This window comes from Chinchilla lanigera, unplaced genomic scaffold (assembly GCF_000276665.1).
Source record: "Chinchilla lanigera isolate Chin_1 unplaced genomic scaffold, ChiLan1.0 scaffold00080, whole genome shotgun sequence".
In the NCBI taxonomy this organism is placed as follows: domain Eukaryota; kingdom Metazoa; phylum Chordata; class Mammalia; order Rodentia; family Chinchillidae; genus Chinchilla; species Chinchilla lanigera.
In genome coordinates, this window is record NW_004955481.1 from 26,554 (window position 1) to 39,098 (window position 12,545).

At 36.1% G+C, this 12,545-nt stretch overlaps 1 protein-coding gene across 1 annotated transcript; it reads right to left on the bottom strand.

The window, feature by feature from the left end:
- Nucleotides 1-2,785: 2,785 nt before the first annotated feature.
- On the bottom strand, nucleotides 2,786-3,730 carry LOC102025910 (olfactory receptor-like protein DTMT). The gene has a single exon (XM_005402548.1). The coding sequence runs from the start codon at nucleotides 3,728-3,730 to the stop codon at nucleotides 2,786-2,788; it is 945 nt and encodes a 314-aa protein (XP_005402605.1).
- Nucleotides 3,731-12,545: the final 8,815 nt, after the last annotated feature.

The window sequence follows — 12,545 nt, forward strand, 5'->3', positions numbered from 1 at the left end:
TTTAAGGTATTAGAGAACATCCCATGTGCAGCTGAGAGCAATGTGTATTCTGATATTGTTGGGTGGAACCCTTTGTAAACATCTACTAAGTCCATTTGTTCACAGTCTTGGTTCAATTCTGATATTTCTTTGCTGATACTTTTGTCTAGTTGATCTATGTCTTTGTGACAATGGGGTATTAAGGTCTCCTGTTACAACTGTGTTATTACTTATTTGATTTTTCATGTATATTAATATTTGTCTTATATAGTTGTTTGCTCCTAGATTTGGTGCATATATATTTACGATTGTTATCTCTTTCACTTGAAGAGATCAATATAGTAAAGAAATAGAATGCATGAAATGGATTCCAACAGTTATCCAGGAAATTAAAATTCCATTGTAATTTGGCAAAAGAAATGAAACTGAAGATAGACTTTCAGACCTTGAAGACAGGATCTTGACTAGTGATCACAAAAGGAAAGATCTCTTTAAAAAAAAATCAGGAAATAATTCAACAAGTGTAAGACAATGCAAAAACCAGTATAAGACTGATAGGTGTCAATGAAAAAGCAGGAGTCAACACAAATGACATAAAAAGACTATTTGCAGAAGTAATAGCAGAAAATTTCCCAAGCATGGGAAAAGAAACTCACATAAAGATAAGTGAAGCATATACAACTCCAATCAGCCATAACCAAAATAAATCTATACCTACACATATAATAATAAAGATCCCAGAAATTCAGCACAAGAATAGAATATTAAAAGCTGTTAGAGAAAAATATATGTAATGTTAACAAATGCAAGTACCATGTTTATCTTTTCATTACAAAATCCATTGCTATGAAAAAGGACATAAAATAATTCCTTTAGTATAAAGGAGCAAGATGTGATCAATATATATTTGAGAATACACTGAAGAAACATGATGTGACAGCATAGAATTATGAGAACATTTGAGAAGGGATAGGTGAATGGGAAACATAGGTCAATGGACAGAAAAGAATGTAGAAATAGATCTAACCACAGTCAGTCAATTGGCTTTATACAAAGGTACCTGGGTAATTCAGTGGGGAAAACATTTCATAAAAATTTATAATTGTCAACAACTTGATACAACTCAAAAATCTATCAAAGGTAAATTAGTGATTGTGCTATATTTATACACCAGAAGACAACTGAGTACTGCATTTTAAAGGAAGAACGGGGCTAGCACACATAATTACATGATTGAATCTATAGCTCTAGGTGTAGAGCTGAAGAAGCAAGTACAAGAGTACCACTAAGTGATTCCATTTCTATGAACTGCAAGAAAGGGCAAATCTAATGTGTAATAGTAGCAGTTAGAAATCAGATTAGTGGCAGGAGGTTGGAAAGTGATTACTGGTTCACAGTGAATTGCAAGGTGATATGATAGATTTGGGCAAGTTCACAGACTGCATTCAAAACTCCTTCAACTGTACACATAAACTGGGTGTTTTCTTGTAGGTAAATGCTAGTTGAAGAAAATGGAAATTTACATGTAAGAGTTCCTTATTCCCACATTCTTGCTATTGTCATAAAAAGTTAATCACTTATAAAACTGCTAAGTATATAGTCATTCAATGTTCACTTGGTGTTTTTCTTTCTAAATGTCCTATTAGTATATATTTGGATATATAATAAATGCATTAATTGTGCAGAACTTGTACATATGACACATGTGGCATCTTTTAACTGACCTCTCCCCTTCTCTCTTTCTCTGACTTCTCCACCAGCTCCCTCATCTCCTTCCACTGACTGGTTTTCAACTTTATTTGTCTTAGTTAACTGTGAAACTAAACATCTTTTTCATATTGTTTACTAGTTTTTCATAAATATTACTTGTACATTTTTCTGTACAGTTGTTGGTTTTACTTTTATTAGATTATAGGAATTCTTCTATGTTTGGAATTTTAACTTGTGTCTCTTAAAATGTTTTTCTTGAACAACAGAATATTAGCAGGAACTGGGCAATAAGACAGTCTGCCAGTTTGCACAGTCTCTGTGTGAGGTAGGAAGTTCTTCAATTCCATTTTCAACCTATAAAACAGACATGGTATCTTCCCTTCTGACATGGAACTGTCATGATGGTAGAAAAAAAACACAAAATTTCATCAGTCCAAAATACAAACAGAGGCGATATGTCCTTTAAAATTGACCTTTTTTAGTCTGTAGCTTTTTTTTCTCATTATTAGAAAGTACAATGAAAATTCCTGGGTATTAAATACATTGTTGGTAAACCGAATACAATATTGTGGCAGAAGGGTTACAAAAATTCATTAAGAATCAATCAAGTCAGGAAATATTTTATATGAGAAAATGAGGGAAGATATTTATGAGAAAATAATATAAAATTTTATGCAGGAGAACACATATAGGAGATTTAAAAGGGAGCAGAAGGGTAAGAAGTTTGATTTATTGAGATGTACAGAGATTATAAAGCACTACTTCAAAACGATACCACAGACAAAGCCAACTACTTGATAAAATATGCTCTTGGGATTATTTTATTTAGGAATGTAAGAAACAGAGATCACATAAAATGTACCTTTTACACTGTTTTTCCAGAATCACCTGGGCAAGACAGAGAGGAAGGCATAGCTAGGTCACCAAGGCCCATTACTTAAATCACTCAGATAATTTTCTACTTTTTCTATATGGAACAATTATATAGTATGCTTTTAAACAGATACTCCATGGTGAGGGAGGAAATCTGAATTAATATTCCAATACAAATACCAATATAATTATTGAGTAATATTATGCAAAAATCTCAGTGTTATCATGAAAAACAGGAGAGCATTTTCTTCTTATGAATAACTCTTCCCAGGGCTCCCTTCATGTCTCTGTTCCTCAGGCTGTAGATGAATGGATTTAGCATGGGAGTCACCACAGTGTACATCATAGCCATGACTGTCTCCTTCACAGTAGAATTATTAGATGATGGACATAGGTAGAGGCCAATGATTGTCCCATAGAACAGTGACACCACAGAGAGGTGAGAGCCACAGGTGGAGAAAGCCTTACAAATGCCTTGAGCAGAAGGGACCTTAAGGATGGAGGAAAAAATCTGGACATAGGACACGATGATGAGTAGGAATGGGATAATAACAACTAGCCCTCCCATGATAAATATCACTAACTCATTAACATGTGTGTCAGAGCAGGCCAATTTCAGCAGAGCAGACAAATCACAGAAAAAGTGGGGGATTACATTGTCCCCACAGAAAGACAGTCTTGCAGTGAGCAGAGTGTGCAACAGGGCATGAAACATGGTCAGCAACCAAGACAGCGCTACCAGGCACACACACAGTTTGGGACTCATAATGTTGGTGTAGTGCAGTGGGGAGCAGATGGCTACATAGCGGTCATAGGCCATGGCCACAAGCAGAAAGCTCTCCAGATCTCCAAAAAATAGGAAGAAGTACATTTGGGTGAGGCAGCCTTCATATGGGATGGATGGGATTTGCCTCTGCATGTTTTGCAACAGCTTGGGAATGGTCACAGATGAAAAGCAGAGGTCAGAGAAGGACAAGTTTCTGAGGAAAAAATACATGGGTGTGTGGAGATGGGAGTCCAGTTGAATGAGAAAGATGATGATGCTGTTTCCTAGGATCGTGATAAGGTACATGGCGAGGAACAAGGCATAGAACAGGTGTTGGTGCTCTGGCTGAATAGGCAGACCCAGGAGGAGAAACTCTGAGAGGATGGTTTGGTTATTTTCCATTCTTGACTGTGTCCAGTGTCTTTAAGAGAATGTAATAGGGTTCCTTCAGTCCAAAGAAAAATGGACATTTGTGTACAATACACAAGCTGTTAAGTTCCCAGCAAAATTCTTTATTTCACCTTCATTAAAGCAACTTTAATCTCTCTACCACAGATGTCTACAATTTGAATCTTCAAAATCAGATCTGATTTATTTCTTCACTTCTCTTTAAAGTGAATTAGAGAAAATGAATTAAGTGCAGAATCTCACCCTTGCTACACTGGATGTGGATGGCTCTTATCTACTTGTTTCTGAAAGACAAAATATATGGGTCTGTTCTATCTGCTGGGAGGGTCATCCTCAGTGATTACTGTTGGGTCTTGCTCTTTCAATTTCTGACTTGGCAATGTCAGGGATTTATCAAAACACTGTGCTGCTCTATTTCTACATTTCTCAAGAAAACTTCTTGATCTTTGTTGGCTTCAAGTATCACTTAAAACTTGGGTGTAGACATTTTTCTAACCTACATAGCTCTGCATTATAGGTTCAATAATTATCTTTCCTTAAAGTGCAGCAGATGTCAAGTGAAACTTATGACCTCAATCTATTCCTCTTCCAAACCCATCCACCTCCACTTATTCATATTTAGCAATAGGAATTCAAGCTAAATAAAAAATATAAAGATTTATTTCCTTCATTCATTTCCCTCACTGTCCACATCCAATGTAGCAAGGCTGTTGAGTCTGTACTTCATTCATTCCTCTAATTCATTCACTCTTTAAACGTTACCCTAAACCAGACTGACCTTTAACTCACTGGGACTACTGAAACAAACTCACAATTTACCACTCTGCTTGTGTGTTTCAGTACCTTTCACACCCCACAACTTTCTTTCACATTGTAAAGAATTTAATGTGAAAATATCCTTCTTCCTCTTTTCCAGTACAGTACTTTGGCATATTATCACTCTTCCTAAGAAAAAATTCCTTCCAATGACATAAATGACATTTCATTGTTTGACCTGCTCCAGCCTCCACAACCTCAATTGCTCACACAATGAATCTCACCTTCCCTTCTCTGGCAATGCTCACTTTAAAGCCTTTCTTGCTTGCAGTCTGCCTAGCACTCCCTCCCTCCTCCTCACTCTTCCCCTTGCTTGCCCACACTTGTCCTTCATGTAGGTCTTGTGTGACTTGATCAGCTGAAATTTGCGTGTCTCTCCACACCAGATGGGGCTGGCTGCTCCGAGCATCCTATACTCATTTTGTTGCTCTTCAGTGCCCTTGATCATTTGATTATAGCTGACTTCCTACAAGATTAAAAACTCCACGCAGGGAAACTATATCTGCCTTCAGGACTACAACACCTGCCTTGGTGGCTGGATTTAGCCAATATTTTATTAATATTTGTTACCTCTCCTTCAGGTTGAGATATACATTCCTCTACCTTTAAAAACAGCACAACTCTATCAACTTTGAGTAACTACTACTATTAATTCCTCTCAGGACAATAACTGACCAGCTTTAACTATGTAACTCCAAAGTTTGATGCTCTTAAAATTTTATGGATTTAATTTTGCAGACATGGAAAATATTATGGTACCTCAGACATACTACACATTTTACTAATTCAGATGAATTGGTCTAAACATCTTTATGCTTCATTCCATCTGATATAGTTGATATTGATTTGTCAAAATAAGAATTAAAGGCAATTTTAGAAATGGTGGGAGAAACAAAAAATTGCTACTCTTAAGCTCTCATTTGATTTTTTTCTGCAATATTCATATCTTTCTGCAATATTCAAATCACGTTAAATTTTATGTGTCAACATGAACAGGTCCTGGTACCTAGCTTTAGTTAGGATATTTAATCTAGATATTTTGTAATGTGATTAGCCTTCAAAATAGTAGGCTTTGAGTAAAGTAGATTACCCTTCATTATGTGGTGGGCCTTATATAATCAACTGAACATCCTAAAAATAACCATTGACTCTTCATGAAGAAGAAAGAATTTTTCTGTAAACTACTTCAGACTCCAGATAACAATGTCAGCTTTCATTGTGTATGGGTCCAGCAACATTCTGTGTAGATTTCAGACTCGTCTATCTCCATATACATGAGAATTAATTTCTTTTTTGAATTTTATTAGTATTGTACATGTTTTCAGTTTATGCAATTTCCTAAAATCAATCTTTCTCAGCCTCTGTCTCTCTATCTAACTCTCTCTGTTTAGATTCATATATACATTATCTTGTTTTATGTATGGTGTTGATTTCTGGAAAACCTTAACATCACTGGTAGATGCTGCAACTGATGATGCAATGAGCTTCCTACCTCCCTGACCTATGAAATCAGAAGTCTTCAATCTGGAGTCCATGAAAGAATCACACAGGGCAGTGTTCATGCAAACCACAGGTTCTGATTCTACAATTAGGACTTCACATTTTTATTTAGCACCCATATAAAGTCAATGCTGTGGTAGATGGAATGACTTGGAATAGCAAGGACATATCCATTGCCTTTAAACTACACCCTATTGGGTTCTCGAGGAAAAATGTACTCACAATGTGTGAAAGGAAGCCTGACCACATTTTTAAATGTTCCACAGATGATTATAGATAAAAATTTTGCTTAAGAACATGAAGTAAAAGCCTTTCTATCTCACATAGCTGCCATTATATTGAAGTGACATACAGTGATCTTCTAAGAATATATTGCTCAATGATATTAACTAATGCTACTTTTAACAATTACAACTGACAAACATTAAAGAAAATACTAGTAAAATATTACCAAAGCCTAAGAGATAGGTTAAGAAGAGAAGAGGTGTCACATCTAAAACACTATCCTGCAGAACATTATACAATCTGGGAAAACAGTGCATTCAGGTTGGAAGAAAATTAAATGTCAGATATTCATCATCCTTCTCAACTTACCTAGGATGCCTGAGAGATACTCTAAGGCTTTCACTTGAGATCCCCATCTCTTTATTCAGTACAGGCATGTGAAGTCATGGCCAGCATAATCATAATCAGTGTCTCACTACACATCTTTCATTCTACCCATCCCTGGGCCTCAGGAACCTACATCCCAGAGGAGTTCAGCTGGAATAACTAATTAGAGACAAAGTTATTACCCAGGACCACACTAGGTAATACAGGTAATACTGTCATAGTCCTGCAGCAGGGACCTATTACAGCCACTGAGTACACCTGACTTTATTTGAGAGAATGTGGGGATGCACAAAAGCTCAGGGATCAATGCTTGATTGTTGCTTTAAGAGCTGGCCAAGAGTCTTCTGTGGCTGGAATGTACTTTTAGGGAGTGAAGAAAAGTGGCTGGAAAAACCATTAATCAGGGAATGGCCTGAATGATGTAAAATATTTTAGAAGTATTGAAGTTTACACAGGACATCATCCATGGTTTTGAAGCAGTGTATCATGATGAAAGACACTTGCTCTGGAAAGATTCCCAGGTCTCAGTCTCACACTACACTACTTGGTGTAAATGGCCTCTAGGAAGGATGAATAATTCTGTTAACAAGGATCAGCCCTCCATGGTCTAACATTCTAAATACACCAATAGATGAAAAGGAAAGAAATGCAAGAAAAGATGAACTCCTGTTAATGCCATGTCCTTCCTGTCACTGAAATGTATCACAAGGCTACAGCTGACATTCCTTCTTCTACTACCCATTGCAGATTCCTCCTGTATGTGGCAGTCATTAGCTGAACATGTTTCTTTACCTAGTGACTTCCATTTTCATTCTTCAAAATTTTCATTCTCATCAGTCTTCTATTTACAGATTTCATTAATATTTATTTTTGGATATGTAAACATTACATGATTCCCAAGGAATTCCCCAAGATTTCAGATACTGACCTCCTTGCTCCAGTTGTGTAGACCCACCAAGCAGTCCCATGGTAGTTTGTATCAATACCTCTAGGTAGGGCTGGGGATTTAGCTCAGCGGCAAAGCGCCTGTCTGGCAAGCGCAAGGTCGTGAGTTTGGTTCCCGGTACCGGAGGGGGGAAAAAAAAAAAAATACCTCTAGATAGAATGACATATTTGTTCTTTGTATATTGGTTTACATAAAAAACCAAAAAGCTGACTCACTTATAGGCTCAGCTTCCAATTCATTGAAACTGTTGTTATGTCTCATGGCAGTAACACATCCTTTGAGAACGTTTCTGGGGAATCTTGTAGGTTCTGTCAGCCTCATCCCTTATTTCAGATATGGCTACAGAAACCTGTTGTGCACTGACTTCAGTCAGCTTTACTAGATATAGCCTGACACAGCTCCCTTCAGTCTTTCCCTCCATGATGCTTGAGTTTTGCTCTGTGACTTCTCTGACTTTACAGAGAAAGAAGTCACGGAGAACCTCCTCAGCACTCATACAAATATAAAAGTTTATAATCTATATTGAGTTAATTTAGAGAATGACAAGGTTGAGTTGATGTTCTTTTTTTGAATGTGGAAGTTGATTTTTCCTGTACCATTTTTTGCAAGTGAATATTTCACTGAGTTGCCTTGTATCTGTGTTAAAAATCAATGTACTATATAGAAATGTATCCATTTCTGGACCGTATGGTATCCTATACTCTCAGTTCTTAAGTATACTCTATCTTTTCTCTAGTATCACATTTTCCCTATTGTTGTCATGTAATAGACTAGAAACCAAAAAATGTTAATTTTCTTACTTTGTTCTTCCAAACCAATTTTGATTTGTAGTTTCTTTGCCATCACATACATTTTATAAACATATTATCAATTGTACATAAAATTTCCGATTGGAATTATGATTTGAATTTTGTTGAATCTCAAAATAAGTTTTAGAAGAAGCACACCTTAACAATTTTCAGTCTTTCAGTCCAGGAAAAGGGTATCTCTTTCCATTTTTTAAATCTTTGATTTCTGTTACTAGAGTTTTATAGTTTTATCAATATACATATTAAACATACAGCACTCCTTGCTTATCTCTGCTTTTGCTTTCTGTTGTCTCAGTTATATCAACACAAGCACAATCTGAAAATATTAATGGGAAATACCAGAAATGAATGACTCATGAACTTTAAATTTTCTGTCATTCTGAGTAGCATGATGAAATCTTGTGCCATTGTGCTCCATCCTGCCTTGAATAACCCCTTTGGGCTGCGTAACTATGATGTATTCACTGGATATGTGTTAGTCACTTTTTAGCCAACTTTGGTAATTTTTTTACTAGTACATGTTTGTAGAATGTAGCATTTAGTTGTTCCATTTTGATTTTAATTGATCACACGATGAGAGATGTTAGTCTAGAGTCCATCTTCTCCATGTGAATAGCCAATTTCCCCACAACTATTTAATGAAAGAGGCTATCATTACTTCATTGTAATGTTTTTGGCTCCCTTGTCAAAGATCAAATAGTTGAATGTGCTTTGGGTTGCTTCTGCATACTTTATTTTGATCTGCTGATTCACATGTCTGTTTTTGTATCAGTACAATGCTGTTTTTATAACACTAGCTTTGTAACATAACTTCACATCTAAGATTGTGTTGCCTCCTGCTTTACCCAGGATTGCTTTTGTTATTTTGGATCTCTTGTTCCATATGAATTTTGGGATCCATATGAATTTTGGGTTCCATATGAATTTTCCTTTAGCTCTGTAAAGAGTGTTGTTGGTATTTCAAATGAGAAAATGTTAATCCCAATATTGCCTGTATTTCAATTCTGGAAGTATATCCATTTTAACTATATTTGTTCTGTCTGTCCAGGAACAGGGGATATCATTCCACTTTCTAATGTCCTCTTTGGTTTCTTTTTTCAGAGTAAACAAATTTTCATTGTAGAGATCTTTCACTTCCTTAGTTAGATCAATACCTAAGTATTTAATTATACTTGGTGGTATTGTGAATATTATTTTTTCTAATTTTCTCTTTAGTAGGTTCTTTCTTAGTGTGTAGAAATGCTATTGGTTTTTTGTGTTGATTTTGTACCCTGCTACTTTATTGAATTTTGTTATTTTAAGAGAGTTACAGTGGATTTTTTTTTGCTTCTTTGTGGGGGGTCATGTCATCTGCAAATAATGACAATTTTACTTCTTTTTTTCTTTCTCTCATATATATATGAGAGAAAGAAGTAAAATATATTAATATAGATATATAATAATATATATAATAATTTATAATATATATTAATATGGATATAGATATAGATATAGGCTTTCTCTCCCTTCTCTCTTATTGCTTTCGCTATCTTCTGCAGTTAGGAAGGGCTGCTCCTCCGCCAAGCTGCCCTGCCTTAGAACTAACCTATTATGGTCTGAAACCTCTACAAACTCTGAGCTAAAAAAAACCTTTCCTCCTTTACCTTGGGTGTTGGTATTTTGTCTCAACAATGAGAAAAGTAACTAAAACTGGCATGGTGGTACACACCTGTAATCCCAGCACTCTGGAATTTGAGAGAGGAGGATTGCCAGGAATTTGAGGCCACCATGGGCTATGTAGTAAGTTCAAGGCCAGCTTGAAGTGCATAGCAAGTCCGTCAAAAAGTGAAACCTTCCCTGATGTTTTTGTGAAATTCAGCACTGAACCTATCTCGATGGATTTAGACATTTTTTAGTTTGTAGGTTTTTAAATTTACTATGGCATCAATTCCATTGCCTGTTACTGCATTATTCAAGATTTTAAAACCTTCTTGGTTAAGTTTTGGTAAGTCATCTCTATCCAGAAATATATTCATTTTTTCTGAATTGTTGAATTTATTGGCATTCAGATTTGCAAAATATTTTTTAATAATTCTATTTATTTATTTATTTATTTTTACTGGGAATAATTTTTATTTTTGCATTGTCTTCATTTCTAATTCCATTGATTTGGATCTTTTCTGTCATTTTTGGGTTAAATTGGCTCAGGGTTTGTCTATTTTTTATTCTTTTGAAGAAATAATTCTTCAATTCATTAATTCTTTGGGTTTGTTGTTATTGTTTTAATTTTATTGATTTCTGCTCTGATTTATATAATTTCCTTCCTTATACTAGCTTTGGGTAAGGATTGTTCATCTTTCTCTAGGACCTTGAGATGCATCATTAGGTTATTCATTTGGACTTGCTCTGTTTTTGTGATGTGGGTGTTCATAGCCTTAAACTTCCCTCTTAAGATGCCATTCATTGCATCCAGTAAGTTCTCTTATTTTGTATTGGCATTATCATTTTGTTCTAGAAACTGTCTAATTTCTTCCTTGATTCTTCTGTAACTCATTGTTTATCTCACTAAACAACGTGCTGTTTAGTTTCCCTACGTTTGTGTACTTTCTGTGGTTTTTGTCACTGGTTTCTTTCATTGCGCTATGATCTGGTAATATGCATGGTATAATTTCAATTCTCTTACATTTACTTAAGCTTCCTTTACTGACTAGTGTGTGTTTTATTTCACAGAAAGATCCATGTGCTGTTGAAAGATTGTGTATTTTGTTGTTGGGTGGAGCACACCTTATATCTCTTTGGTCCATTTATTCAAAGATTTTGTTCAGCTCTGATATTTCTTTGTTGATTTTCTTTGTCAAGTTTGTCTTTCTGTTTCTAATAGTGGGCTATTAAGGTTTCCCACTATAGTTATGTTTCTGTTTAGTGTAGAGAAGTTATAGTCGATATGAAGCCTTTTATTTTAGTTAGATTCTGCTTTCCATGGATAAGAAGTCAGATAAGAACTGTACTTCCGGATGTCTGGGGTCACCTTACCATGGTGAGTAGGAGGAAGATGGCCAAAAAAGACATTTCAGGAGGAGAATCAGGTTAGATATACATCCCCTGGTAAGTTTAAGCAGTGGGTACTTCCGTCTGTGAAGAACACAGTGGTCCCACTCTCCCTGGAAGGAGGCCAGGCTGGTCATGTGTGACTTTCTGAATGGCTGGATCTGAAAGGGCTGACATTTAAGTCCAACAGACTGCCTTGCTCACTTTGCTGCCTAATTTCTGCACAGAGTTCAGTGGTCTCTTGGCTTTTTCCATCTGCCAACAGATACATCTCTGTTTGGATACTTGTCACATCCTGGGTGTACAGGCAGAAGGGCCTCTGACTCAAGGGGGACACCTCAAGAGCCCACAATAAAGCTAGTCAGAGATAGTGACTTGGGGCACATAAAAGGGCACAAACACTTACTGTTTACTGGAGTGCATATAAAAAAGGTGGACATATGCATTTTTATTGGTATGAGTTTTGTTGTCTTAGTATTACTACTGTTGTTGTCTATACTGTTTTTATATTAACTCAAAGAAATCCAGAAAGAATGATATGTGAACAGTAAAGGTAGAGTTTCTGGAAGTGGGAAAGGGATTTGGGGATGAGGGTGAGGGGAAAGATGGGACAGGAAGGGGAAGTAAAATTGATTAAAATGTGACATGTATAGGTACCAATTCCCAAGATGAATGTAATTATTACATATCACAAACATATACCAATAAAATATGTATGAAAGAACTTTGCTCTGCTTTCACAATTTTTCTCAGGGGAAGAGTTAGTCCAAGTTAGCTAGTCTGCTGTAGTAAGAAGTGAAAGTCCATTTAACCTTATCCTTTGAATGTGAATTGACACTTTCCTTCTCCCCAACCCCTGCTGCAGAAACTTGAGGGCTATTCTCTTCACTTTTGGTGATTTGAAATGTCACATTGGTCCTTGGCATGGACCTATTTTTATGTTATGTTCTGAAGTTGGGATTTTATTCAGTCCTTGAAAATATTTAATATTTTTGTCTTTTTGAGACAGGGTTTCACTATACAGTTCAGGCTGGCCTCGAACTCCCTTTGTAGGCTGACCTCAAACTCACAGCAGTTCTCCTGCCTCAGTCTCCTGAGG